At 43.6% G+C, this 12,816-nt stretch overlaps 2 protein-coding genes across 2 annotated transcripts in view; one reads left to right on the top strand and one right to left on the bottom strand.

The window, feature by feature from the left end:
- The window catches only part of LOC117137547 (zinc finger protein 423 homolog), a 29,602-nt gene extending 29,331 nt beyond the window's left edge, over positions 1-271 (bottom strand). Inside the window, exon 1 of the mRNA XM_033299043.1 lies at positions 179-271. Coding sequence (XP_033154934.1) covers positions 179-221 — 43 coding nt within the window. The 5' untranslated portion in view covers positions 222-271. The remainder of the gene's footprint in view (positions 1-178) is intronic.
- Positions 272-5,344: 5,073 nt separating this feature from the next.
- Positions 5,345-10,240, top strand: LOC117135501 (protein phyllopod). The gene is made up of 2 exons (XM_033295723.1): positions 5,345-5,761; positions 8,908-10,240. The coding sequence occupies exons 1-2, from the start codon at positions 5,576-5,578 to the stop codon at positions 9,928-9,930; spliced, it is 1,209 nt and encodes a 402-aa protein (XP_033151614.1). The 5' UTR covers positions 5,345-5,575; the 3' UTR covers positions 9,931-10,240.
- The last annotated feature ends 2,576 nt before the right edge of the window (positions 10,241-12,816 follow it).

Genomic DNA, 12,816 nt, shown 5'->3' with positions numbered 1-12,816 from the left:
GTTTATCAAAGCAAATCAATCAGATGCACGCACACACAAACACAGACAAACACACGGAGTACACACGTAAGCAAAGGGACATGCTGGAACACACTCAGGATATGGAAATGGAGACCATGTCAGTTGGTGGCCATCTGGGGATTCGAGTCCTGCCACTGACCACTGGCGCCCAACTTACGTTTGAGACAGGCGCGCGGCTTGGCCTGTTTGCGTCGGGACATGGCCACGTTGGCTATTTAAATCACTGTTTCCGTTTCCGTTTTCGTTTCTAATGCTGCTTTAGTTTGATTTGATTTGATTTGGCTTAGCTCGCCGTGCGGCTTCCGTTTCGCGCCAAAGTGATTTGTTTTGGTTTTTTGTGTCACAGCCAGCGTGTCCTGGCAAGAGCAGCGAATATCCTTGTGCCTTGAGCGTCGGCAACTGACTGAATGCTGGCCCAAAAAAGGTGGCATCAAAACAGAAGCTCTTAAAACAAAATGGTATGTCCACAGCGCAGTCGCGAACAATAAAAGAGCGACAGAGATTGGCAGAGAGAGCAATCGGATGCGGAGAGGGCCGGATGAGGTGGTTGAGGTGGTAGAACAGAGCCACCCAAGAACTCCCAGCCATCCAAGCAGTGAACCATCTATCAGTGCTGAACTTATTCCCCCGGGGGTTGCTTCGCTTCCATCCCCTAGAGAATACCGGCCCGGCACCAATCACGAGCGTTTCTGGGTGCCTTTTGAAGAGGCAGGGAACCCGGTAGCTCGGTAGCTCAGCAGCCCGGGGACCCATGCCGACTGCTCACAGTGTGATAGATTCCTCTATTTTGATGCCCTCCCCGCTCGCCTGTTGCAATTATAAAGTCAAGTCAATTATTTTATAGCCGATTTTCGCACGTGCGTATGGGGGGTCCATCAAAAGGGGCGCGATCTCGAGGCGATTTCGATTCTCCCAAGGTGCCCTGCGAATTGCAGTTTCCACTTGGTTTCTCAGCAGCGGGATAACCAACGCACACCGCTCAGCTCCTTGGTGCACCGTGAGAAACGTGTCCAGAAGCGGAGATTCTCGTGCTTTGGCAGCGGGTGACAACGACATGGGCAATGGATCCATTGTTGTGCCATCCACTTATCCATATTTCACGAGTACCACACGCTTGGGATACGAAAGGTGATGTGGTCAGACTCATTAAGGGAAAAGATTTGTATGAGATGAATTTTTTATTTTATTTTTTTTCTAATTAATTAATTTAGTTATTAGGGCATACGAGGAATATTGGAGCCCCTTTGTGTCCTTCTTTTCTATTAATTCTGCCCATTTGGGCGCGCCGGCTAACTATAGTTAGCTTTTTCTAGTTTACAATAATAATACAGCACATAACAATACAACACATATAACAAATAGGTTTTATGATAAGTGTCAGCTTCTGCTGACCCTTGTCAAAGGAGATCGGGTAATGAGATCCCTCGGTTGCCTTCTATTGAGCCTCCTTGGTGGGCGAGATCTGTTTCGAGCGCTGGCCAGCTGATTTCTGTGGCGCTCCAGCCTGTCATGGTATCTGCTCGAGTGCTGGTTTATTTCGTCAAATACCGTTGCGAGTTTCAGGTCTCTGTGCAGGGTGGTGTTTCGCACAAACCACTCGCAGCCGGTGATGAGTCTTGCTACCTTATTTTGAATAGCCTGGATCCTTTTGATGTGGCTGTCGCATGCCAAGCCCCAGATTTGGCACCCACACTTCCAGTTTGGTGCTAAGATCTGTTTGTAAATTGTCAGCTTGTTGGATAGCTTCGCCACCTTGGCACACCTAGGCGTTTTCTGATGTCGGTCACATGCTTGGCAAATGTGAGTCTGCGATCCAGAAGCACTCCAAGGTACTTTGCTGCGTTCGGTTGTGGTACGGGGGCTTCCTCGATGTAGACGGGCGGTGGCGTTCTCCGCTTTAAAGTATAGCAGACGTTGTTGGATTTACTGCTATTGATGCCAATGCTCCAACTTCTTACCCATTCCGAGAACCGGTATGCAAAGTCCTGGATACCATCGGCTGCGTCGTGCTCGCATCGGGACCTGTAGGTGACGCACACATCATCGGCAAATGTGGCCAACACTGACTTCCCGTTAAGGCTTACATCCGGCTGCGGCATGTCGTGGCTATACAGGCAACAACTTTGTCTTTAGCACAACTTAAAATCGTTCTTTAAATTATATCATATCAGCAATTTTTCAATGCATTCCATCGTCTGTGGCGTTCCTCGGACGCCATCCGGCGGTATAGACTTTTTTGCGATTTTGATAGATCCTTCCACGCCACCGCTGCCTTTGAAATCCAACTCTTATCCAAGAGGTAGGCAACAAAGACCAGAAAAATACCTTTATCGGGAAATCCCTACATTATATATGTATGTGGCCAATTATCGTAAGAGAAATCGTGGCTTAAGGATTTAAGCTTTTCTTTCTTGAGATAATATGCCACAAATATAAAGTAGGGGTTCCCGATACAGGCATTTTGCCGTTCTTTGTTGCCTGTCTCTTGGATAAGAGTTATCATTTCCAAGGCAGCGGTTGCTTGGAATTCTTTATCAAAATCGCAAAAAAGTCGATACCGCAAGAGGGCGAGCGAGGAACGCCTTAGGAGTCTACTTGCATTGAAAAATTTCTGATATGATATGAATTAACGAACGATTTTAAGTTGTGCTAAAGACAAAGTAAGATAAGCCAACTGTGAATCAAATGTATATTCAGAATGTGCTAGGAAATGAATTTAAATATTGTTTCAGTAAGACATCAAACTGTGACCTTGAAATTGTTCCTATGTTATATATTTATATATCTTAAAGTTTTCATATTGGGACTTAACTTTGCCAAATTGGTCACGAAAAATCCGTTTTAAAATAGGAAAATAAAAATTGTTTTCCCATTTTAGAAAATTATTTGTTGGCAATTTTTTAGTAGTCTGTTTAAGTTGTATATTATTTTACCTATTTTTACCTATTTTTTTTAGATTTTGGATACTTGTAGAACTAAAGTATTGAACTGCTATCGTAAGAGAGCTTAGCCATTATAATTATATGACATTAAGTATATTTAAAAATTTAGGAAGGATAAGGATACATAAATATACATACTTCAATAATTATTGGATATTCGTTACGACAGGATTCTAAATGATAGATCCTGTGGGTGATGTCCGATGAATGCAAACAAAGCAAATTCAATTGCTGACCAAAATTATGCTAGACATATTGAATCCATTTTTCGCCGCCGTAATTCGCCTTGATTTGAATGATAAGCGCCACCTACAGTAATTCTTTGAATTCTACATTTGACTGTAATGTAGCGACTGGCGGCTTGACTCATAGATGTCGCTAGTGTGACACTTAAAGGCAAAGGTATGTTTAAAATATATATATTTTATTTTGAAGTCAAATTGCATAAGAAATTACAAAAAAAAAAGTTCTGTACCAGTAAAAAATAATCAACAGTGTAATAATGGTTTTTGAATGGTATACTTTAGTTTTTCATTGTGTAATTTAGCTACAATAGTGTTCAATTGAGTAGTCAAAGTCCAAACATAATAAAATAAGAGTAGTGATTTAAAAATGAGATTTAAAAAAAAAACGAATTTTTTCTAATGCACCAAAACAAATCCAAAAATCCTTTAAGATTTTTATAGAATCACAATAGAAATCTTGATAATAAATATTTAAATGCTGAACCATAAATCTCCAAAAAAAAACTTCGTTATCCCTTTCTTATCCTCGATATCTCATCCAGGCACCTTGAACACTTCCTCTCCTGGGATCCCAGAGATCTACATGAAAATTTGATACGCATATGTCGCGGAAATCGATCGAACGAGGGTCCAGTTCCGGATACATTATTCGTTCGCCACGCAACTCCCTCGCCTGATTCCATTCATGTATTCATTCATCAGGGGCCTCGATTGCGCTTGGAACCTCCTTGCCCCATACTTACTCCTTACTCCCTGCTCCCTGTTCCCTGCTCCCTCTCCCTGCTCCATACTCCATTGTTTACTATCGGCGAAGATGCGTAGTAAAAGTAGCGGCGAGCAGCGCCAGTTAACCCAGTGTCTGCGATCTGAGAAGATCGTCGCAAATCGGGGCAGCGGACGAAGAAGGTTCGGACGAAGGAAAAAAGGAGAAGAAACATCTGTCGCCACGAAGAAATCCGGTTGCAAGCTGCAACACCACCGGCTCAAAATGAGCAACAACACGGAGAACATATGATTGAGCTGCCCGAATGCCGCATAAAAATGGGTAAAACACGAAAAAATCGAAACGCACCTTTTGTGTTTTTTTTTTTTTTTTTTTTTTTGGAGCAGCTGCCGTTGCTGTCGGTGCTTCGTCGGAGTTTTGGAGGATCGGCGGGCTTGGAGGGGGCACCAGACACTGCACTCGGCAGCCTGTTGATGAGTCCACAATGCGCACATGCTGCAAGCTATTCGTGCGTCGGATGATATGGGCTCTGTGTTGAGCCGGCGGGTCCTCCATAATGATAAGTGCCCGTCGAGGAGGCCGTCCACATTAAATTCGGCGTTTGTCGCTCAATGGCAGCTGCCACCAATTCCTTTGGGGGCTTAAGCAAATCCAAAGGGTTTGGGCGAGTGTCGAAAGTTCAGATAGGTCAAGTTGTCAAAATATTCGGATGACAGTCGTCGGTGCTTTGGGATTCATTCATGAAATTTGCGAGGCTCTGGTCTGAATGAATGGGGCAATTCGCTTCGCAAGGCAATAAAATTATAAAATAAGGTTTAACAACAGGTTTAGGAGCATTAAAATTGTTAGTCAGTGCTTAAGTATTTTTATACATATTTATTTGGCATAACATTATATAATTTTATTTGTGGTTAAATTGTCAAAATTATGCTTTATTTTTCCACTGGCACTGCCTTTTGTTATCCGTTTCCTGTTTCAGAATTCGCACTAGTCATTCTCCGCACTCAACATCCCTTTTGGCGCCCTTAAATGTGAACATATGCCGCCTGTTTCTATTGTTTCGGCTATGTCACCCTTATGGTTGCTTTTTCTCTCAGTGCACGTTGTTTGTTCCTGGGTTATATTCTCTATATGTTTCCTTCAAAATCACCAGCCAAAAAATCTGATACAAATTATAAAAATATAAATAAATATTTTTAAATTTAGTTTTATATTTTTAATAGGATATGACTAGTAAATATATTATATTTTGCGTGACTTTTATTCAATAAGTGTCTAGCTTATCCTTTAGCTCATATTTTTCCCATCGATCCGACAACGCTCGACGCTCTCGCATGTCATTTGCCAGATCTGGCAGCCCGCAGGCACAAATTTTGAAAGTGGTGCCCAGAATGCGATGAGGACAAGCAAGGCTCATTCGAAATTTGTGCGTGCAACGCGAAGGAAGTGCCGCTCCGTAGCTCGCTGTCCCGCTCTCGCTCGCCCCGCTCTCTCGCTCTGTCGCACGCGTTCGCCGCTTGGCATTTGTTGTTTGCCACATTTTCGCGGCACCCCAAAAATCGAGGAAATACAATACGAGTGCGAAAATCGTCAGAAGTTAGTGCGACCTTTGGTGACGTCAGAGGCTGGGAAAAATCGCCAGGATGTCTGCCAATCAGCAGCAGCAGGCGAATCCTTCGGCGGCCGTTGCCGCACCCGCCGCCTCCTCGGAATACCTGAAACGCACCTGCCTCATTTGCGGCTGCCACACCAACCAGACGATCAATATCTACGAGCCCCGCTCCGGACCCAACATCGTCCAGCTAATCCAGGCGAAATTCAAGTTTCAGGTATGGATTTTTCCCATCTTAGAGCAAAAAAAAAACAAAAAAAAAACTCAGTCAGGCAGGGGGTGTGGAAAGTATAAAAATCGATATTGGGGCAACTCGGCGGATGAGTCATGCAACGAAGGAACGTCCTTCGGACAAAGTTTTCCCTCTGCGCGTGTATCCGTGTGTGTTTTTTGGGTTAAAAGGGGATGAACTTCGCTGGGCGGAAAATGGGAAAATGGGTGGCATTCGGCAAGCAGAGCGGCAGGCACTTCTGTAGGCAGGTAAAGGTAACTCCCTCACAGCAGCCCACTGGGAAAAATGAGTGGCAAGCCATTTGATGATTGATTTCCAGCGCAGTATCTAATATTTTAAAGTGATTATTTGCAAAGAAGTAAGGTTTCAGAATATGTAGTTCCTTTCTTAATGAATATTCTAAAATCCTTTATCCCAATTAGATTTGTGGCATGCCCACCTTTTCCTGTGCCCTTTAAACTGCATATCCTGTCGCCGAGCAGCTGATGCATTTCCCTGACAACCTTTGGTAATTGGACACTTTGCATATGTGCCAGTGCCACAGAGCCGCCACTTAGTTCGATTCCTTTCCCATAATTTTTAACAGCTTGTTCTAATATGCGAGCAGTGCGGTGTGTGGGAAATGCGACAGCGGAAGATGATGGCCAGGGAAATCGATCCTGGCTGGAGATCCTGGGCTTGTTTTTCTGTGGAAGTGAGTTTCGGTTCTCGGATTACAGGCACTCCTCGCCCAAATGACTACCCATGACTACCTGTACCGGCGGCGCACACATAAACCTGCTCGAGAGGGCAGATGTGCTGTGGATTTGCCGAGATTGCTCCAATTTCTGCGGGCAGTGAACGAACCCGCTGTGCTCCGTTCTCTTCGTTTCCATATCCCAAAACGACAGCTGTATTTGCCGGTCGGCACTCAAAATCCAACCCATCGGGGTTCCTCGATCCTCTACCGCTGCTGCTGCTGCTTTATCAGCTCTTCATGGTCCGGAGTGAGTTTTTTCGCATATCAACTATTGAACTCGAATACCTGGATGCGAGTTCACAGTCTATTGTTTGTGAGACGAAGGGATTTTCCCCTGCAACATTGGTGGTTGAACCCTTGGAGAATGCCAAATATCTTTGGATAGAAATTCCGGTTTCTTAGGCTGCGCAAATCCAAACAAAAGATCTACTCTTGGAATAGAGGTACAAAGGTGAATTCAAATGCCCGAATTTTCAGCCGAAGTCCCAGAAGTGCCAAACTAGACAGGATTTTCATTTAAAGGTCTTCGTTTAGTTTGGTATTTTTGGGAAATAGTTTTTTCTAAGGTTTCCATTCAATTGGATTAGAAAGTCAGCCGGATTCTGAAGGCGAAGTAGGGAGAGTTCTTAAAACGAAGACCTATAAAAACATAAACAATTATAAGTGGTTGCTAACATAGTTTGTAAAAATATTGGGTATGTGGTAGATTGTATTTCCACATATTTTCGAAATAGATTTTTCGGACTTCGATTATATTGAAACATTGTGCTTAACTAGTATTGTGTGTATAGCAATCAATTTAATTACGAAATGCTTGAGCCGCACGCAATACGATTTCATAATAACAAAAACCCTCAGCTAACCCCGCAATATCAGACCCTCGAAGCCCACCCTCTATGCACATAGATTCACCCCCTCCGGACGTCGTTAGAATTTCGTTTGAACCGTTATTGCGAAACCCTATACGGTGGGCATACACCACCTGCCGTGATCGTAGCCCGGCAACCGATCTCCCCCACAGGAACTACACCCTCGCCGGGTTCTCAATAAGCTGGAGTTCTGAATGACAGTGCCATAAAGTCCAGTTGCAATTACCTTATCAAACTGCGCCCCCTACCACGCCCTCTTATGCACTCAGAAAAAAAAGAACATTAAAAATGTAGTATATATGCAGCTATATGAATACAAGCATGAAAAGTTGCTTTCGAACTAATAGAAGTACTTTTAATCACATTTTTCCATGTGTCAATATCAAACTTATCTTAGGTGTGCACAACTTTTTCTCGCAGTGCATCTGCGATCGGCGTGCGTGTGTGTGTGTGCGTGTTTGTGTTGCTCTCTGTCTGCTTTGCACCTGGCCTGCAATTTGCATTATTATACCGTTTACACATGGCCCTTGGAGCACACCTTTTCAGCGCCGAAGCCAAAGGTAAACAGCCAGCCACAATCGCTCCTGATCCTGGCTACCCTCCGCACCTTCTCCTCCTCCCCCACCATCATCCTGGTCGATCCTTTCGGTTCACCCAACCCTCGTCCCGATCACCTTTATCTAATTTCTCGGCGCAGCTGTCGCGCATGCGCGTGCCTAATGGTCGTCATAGTTGGGGTTTTAACCCAGTTCCCGCTTCGGTTCCACTCGGCATATATCTTTTTTTTTATATATGGATAGGGCGCGTGGCTCTTGGCCGAAAACGAGTTTCCTTCGGGGCTCGAACTGAGCGAATGTCCCTTTGGCTTGTTATTGCTTACTGGTTTTCCGTACCTTTTGGGCCAGCTGCTACCGCTGGGCGCTTAGTTTTTGCTGGCAGGTGCACGAAATTATTGATACCCGAGGAATGCTGAGGTCTGGGCTGGGTAATTAATATGCCCGGGTCGTCTGGCAGTTGTTTTTCGGAATTGTTATGGTCTTTTTTTGCACCTCTGGCTGGATGCTCATTAGTGGTAGTGGTGGTATTGGTGGTATTGGTCGGGTGTCGCGAGCGATCACTAAGTGCATAGGCGTATCGTAATTATCGAGAGGTTTATTCTGTGGGTTATGCCTGGCTTCAGATTGCGAGTCACGCCATCGGATTTGGGTCAATTTTCATTCTAAGGATGGTTCCTGATGACCTTAACGGTTTCATGGCTATAATCAATAAATGATTGGCCATCGTGGCTCAGAAAGTTACAATGTAACCGCCTTCGGTTATTTCTAATGACTTTTTACCTTCAGTCTGAATGCTACATATCAGTTAGCAATTTATTAAATTGGTTATTACTCAGCCATTAAATTAATTGAAGGATTGGTCCTAGCTTGAATAGTTATGATTAGCAATAACTTTATAGTCTAGAATATACTACCAATAGTTAGACAACCCGTACTCATCTATTCCCTATATGTCTCTGCTTTCAGCCATTGAATGAGGACAAATTCCTCTGCTTCAGCTGCAACAACTGGCTGATCAACTGGCACTCCCTGCAGGCGGTCAACAGCAATGAGGCCGAAAGTCAGAGCCAAAGTCCCTCGCACATGGGCAACAGTGTGCTGCAGCAGGAAAGGACGAAGCTGCGTCCGGTGGCGATGGTTCGCCCCATGGTCCGAGTGCAGCCACAATCGCAGCCCCAACTGCAGCCCCAAGTTCCAGTCAATCCCACACCCGCACCCATAGTCTACTCGAAGCGAAGAGCCAGCAGACGCAGCGCCTCCGTCAGCCGGATGAGCCGAGTGCTGCGCCAGTGTTGTGTGGAGAGTCTGCGGCGGAGTCCCAAGAAGCGCAATCAGCAGCCGGTGTTCGTCTGCCTGAGGCCGCAGGGTCAGAAGAGGAGCAATCTGATCTGCAAGGTGGAGTGTGTGGCGCCGCGCCGGAAACCAGTGGAGCGACTGGTCAAGGAGGTGGCAGCCACAGCCACAGGCACACCCGTGCCCAATCCAAAATCCACGCCCACTTACCAAAGATTCCCGCAGCCCAGTGTGGATGGCAAAGTAGTGGCCATGTTCCGGCGACTGGGAACCACACTCAGCCGGGAAGAACCCGCCGCATCTTCAGCAGAATCAAGTCCCGCCTGCTCGAAACTCCCGCAGATCATGAGTCCGCTCAAAGAGACGCCGCGCTGGACGCGGGACCTCGATGACGATGAAATACTGCTGGAATTCGATACCGCCATATCCGAAGTCCTGCCAACTGCCCGTTATCAGGTTACCCACGAGGAGAACAAGGAGAACCAGCAGGCAGCAGAAATGGAGCTGGAGCTGGAGGAGGAGGAGGAGGAAGAAGTGGATGGCCGAGCGGAACTGGAAGTGGTGCAGGAGGCGGAAGCGCCGCTGGAACCGCAGAGCCACCACAAACAAGGAAACAGCCACCAAAATTCCCACCAAGCTTCAATCCAACTCGCTGGGCTGCGATTACCAATGGGCCTTAGCATTAGCCTCGTCTAAAAACGATGGGTCCAATTGATGCCCCACACACAAAATAGTCAAATTGCATGCACAATACGCAAATTATGAGCATTAGCAAATGTCTAATTTAATAGTACCTCGATTACATTTTAATTGTTAGTCAAATACCTTAATTAATTAGCGGACAAAAAACATACACACACACAAAAAACATACAACAAAAGACCTAAGAATGTTAAGTTAACGGATGTGGAAAGCTATATTTAAAATATACATATTAGTCGTAGGCAAAACCCTGACTTACCCAAAAAAAAAAAAAAAAACAAGAAAGAGAATCCCCTGGAGCCAATGTAGTTGAATTTGTTTGTTTGCTCCAAAAGACAAAAGTATTTCAAAATAACATGCGAAATAAAAATAGCACAAAAGCAATCAATATATAAATGGAATTAGTTTTTATTTTTTAAATGTACGCGTGGTATGAATTTACAGATTATTCCCAGGAATTAGGAAATATCTTTTTGAAAACAACTTTAATGTAACATTTCCCGCCAAATGTTACAACCATTTAAATTTTTAAGTAGAAAAGTAGTCCTTCAAATAGTAGTCCTTCAAAATAAAATATGTATATTTTAAACATACCTTTGCCTTTCAGTGTCACACTAGCGACATCTATGGAGTCAAGCCGCCAGTCGCTACATTACAGTCAAATGTAGAATTCAAAGAATTACTGTAGGTGGCGCTTATCATTCAAATCAAGGCGAATTACGGCGGCGAAAAATGGATTCAATATGTCTAGCATAATTTTGGTCAGCAATTGAATTTGCTTTGTTTGCATTCATCGGACATCACCCACAGGATCTATCATTTAGAATCCTGTCGTAACGAATATCCAATAATTATTGAAGTATGTATATTTATGTATCCTTATCCTTCCTAAACTTGTAAATAATGTTATATAATTATAATGTTATATATTATAATTGGCTAAGCTCTCTTACGATAGCAGTTCAATACTTTAGTTCTACAAGTATCCAAAATCTAAAAAAAATAGGTAAAAATAGGTAAAATAATATACAACTTAAACAGACTACTAAAAAATTGCCAACAAATAATTTTCTAAAATGGGAAAACAATTTTTATTTTCCTATTTTGAAACGGATTTCTCGTGACCAATTTGGCAAAGTTAAGTCCCAATATGAAAACTTTAAGATATATAAATATATAACATAAGAACAATTTCAAGGTCACAGTTTGATGTCTTACTGAAACAATATTTAAATTCATTTCCTAGCACATTCTGAATATACATTTGATTCACAGTTGGCTTATCTTACTCTGTCTTTAGCACAACTTAAAATCGTTCGTTAATTCATATCATATCAGAAATTTTTCAATGCAAGTAGACTCCTAAGGCGTTCCTCGCTCGCCCTCTTGCGGTATCGACTTTTTTGCGATTTTGATAAGGAATTCCAAGCAACCGCTGCCTTGGAAATGATAACTCTTATCCAAGAGACAGGCAACAAAGAACGGCAAAATGCCTGTATCGGGAACCCATACTTTATATTTGTTGCATATTATCTCAAGAAAGAAAAATCGTGGCTTAAATCCTTAAGCCATGATGTCTCTTACGATAATTGGCCACCGGCTGCGAGTGGTTTGTGCGAAACACCACCCTGCACAGAGACCTGAAACTCGCAACGGTATTTGACGAAATAAACCAGCACTCGAGCAGATACCATGACAGGCTGGAGCGCCACAGAAATCGGCTGGCCAGCGCTCTAAACAGATCTCGCCCGCCAAGGAGGCTCAACAGAAGGCAACCGAGGGATCTCATTTCCCGATCTCCTTTGACAAGGGTCAGCAGAAGCTGAGAAAGCTAACTATAGTTAGCCGGCGCGCCCAAATGGGCAGAATTCAAAGAAAAGAAGGACACAAAGGGGCTCCAAGATTCCCCGTATGCCCTAATAACTAAATTAATTAATTAGAAAAAAAAAGCACATTCCTACACAAAATATTTTTGTTAAATATTTAACATAAAATATGTAATACCAAAAATTGAAATATTTTTAAATTATGAAATTATAATTTGTTAATAATTTACTAATTGAAAGGCTGATTCCTCACATTAGAAATCCATTTTATGATATTCCAGAACCAACGACATACTCTTAGATACATATATCATTAGTTTTCGCCTTGCGTGCGAAAGTCCGATGTGTAATTGTTGATTTCTGATGCTCTAGCGTATTTATTTGATTTAGGCAATTGCGTAGTGAGAACGAACGTGTGGAGGTCAGCATCGTCGTTGCTGTTGTTGTTTATGCAACTGAGACAGCGGTGCGTATACGTATTTTGGCTTACAATATGGCATTTCATCAATAAACGAACTGATGACTGAGTGGCTGGCTGGCTGGCAATTGTGGTTTCGCCGACATGACTGGCAACGTTAATAATGTGGTGCGGAAATTTCTACGCGCACTTCAAGTACGCCGTATTGAGACGGCGACTAAGGTTACTTTTATTTATAAATAAAATTCATCGTGCCTTCTGAACTTGAAGATGACTTGCCGCAACGTCGAAGGAGACGGAGAGAGCGTGCAGTTTCCGGAAATCGCGTATACGCCCGATGGCCGTGCGAAGAGCTTACGCCTCGCGATTCTCGCGGCTCTGCCGCCTACGAATGACGGTCAAGGTTGAGGCAGCTTCGGGCGGCTTGCCACACGGCACGTTCTACGTTCTGCCTGTCAGAGATTAAATCATTGAGTGCTGTGAGACATTTTTAGCCCGTCCAAGGATGCCGCGGTCTTGCCAAAAAAGTGTAGACTTGTCTAAGGTTAGTGATGCACCGAGAGAAACGTACTTAAGGAAATCAATTATTTAAAATAAATATTGTTCCAAATATCCATATAACCGATCTGTAAAACA

This window comes from Drosophila mauritiana, chromosome 2R (genome assembly GCF_004382145.1).
Source record: "Drosophila mauritiana strain mau12 chromosome 2R, ASM438214v1, whole genome shotgun sequence".
Classification (NCBI taxonomy): Eukaryota; Metazoa; Arthropoda; class Insecta; order Diptera; family Drosophilidae; genus Drosophila; species Drosophila mauritiana.
Note: the sequence above shows the minus strand (reverse complement) of the source record. Positions and strands in the feature narration are given on the sequence as shown.

Bases quoted from the DNA above. Each gene is read 5' to 3' on its own strand.
- LOC117135501 (XM_033295723.1), top strand. From the start codon at position 5,576: ATGTCTGCCAATCAGCAGCAGCAGGCGAATCCTTCGGCGGCCGTTGCC. The intron at 5,762-8,907 runs GTATGGATTTTT...CTCTGCTTTCAG, and splicing joins AGGCGAAATTCAAGTTTCAG to CCATTGAATGAGGACAAATT.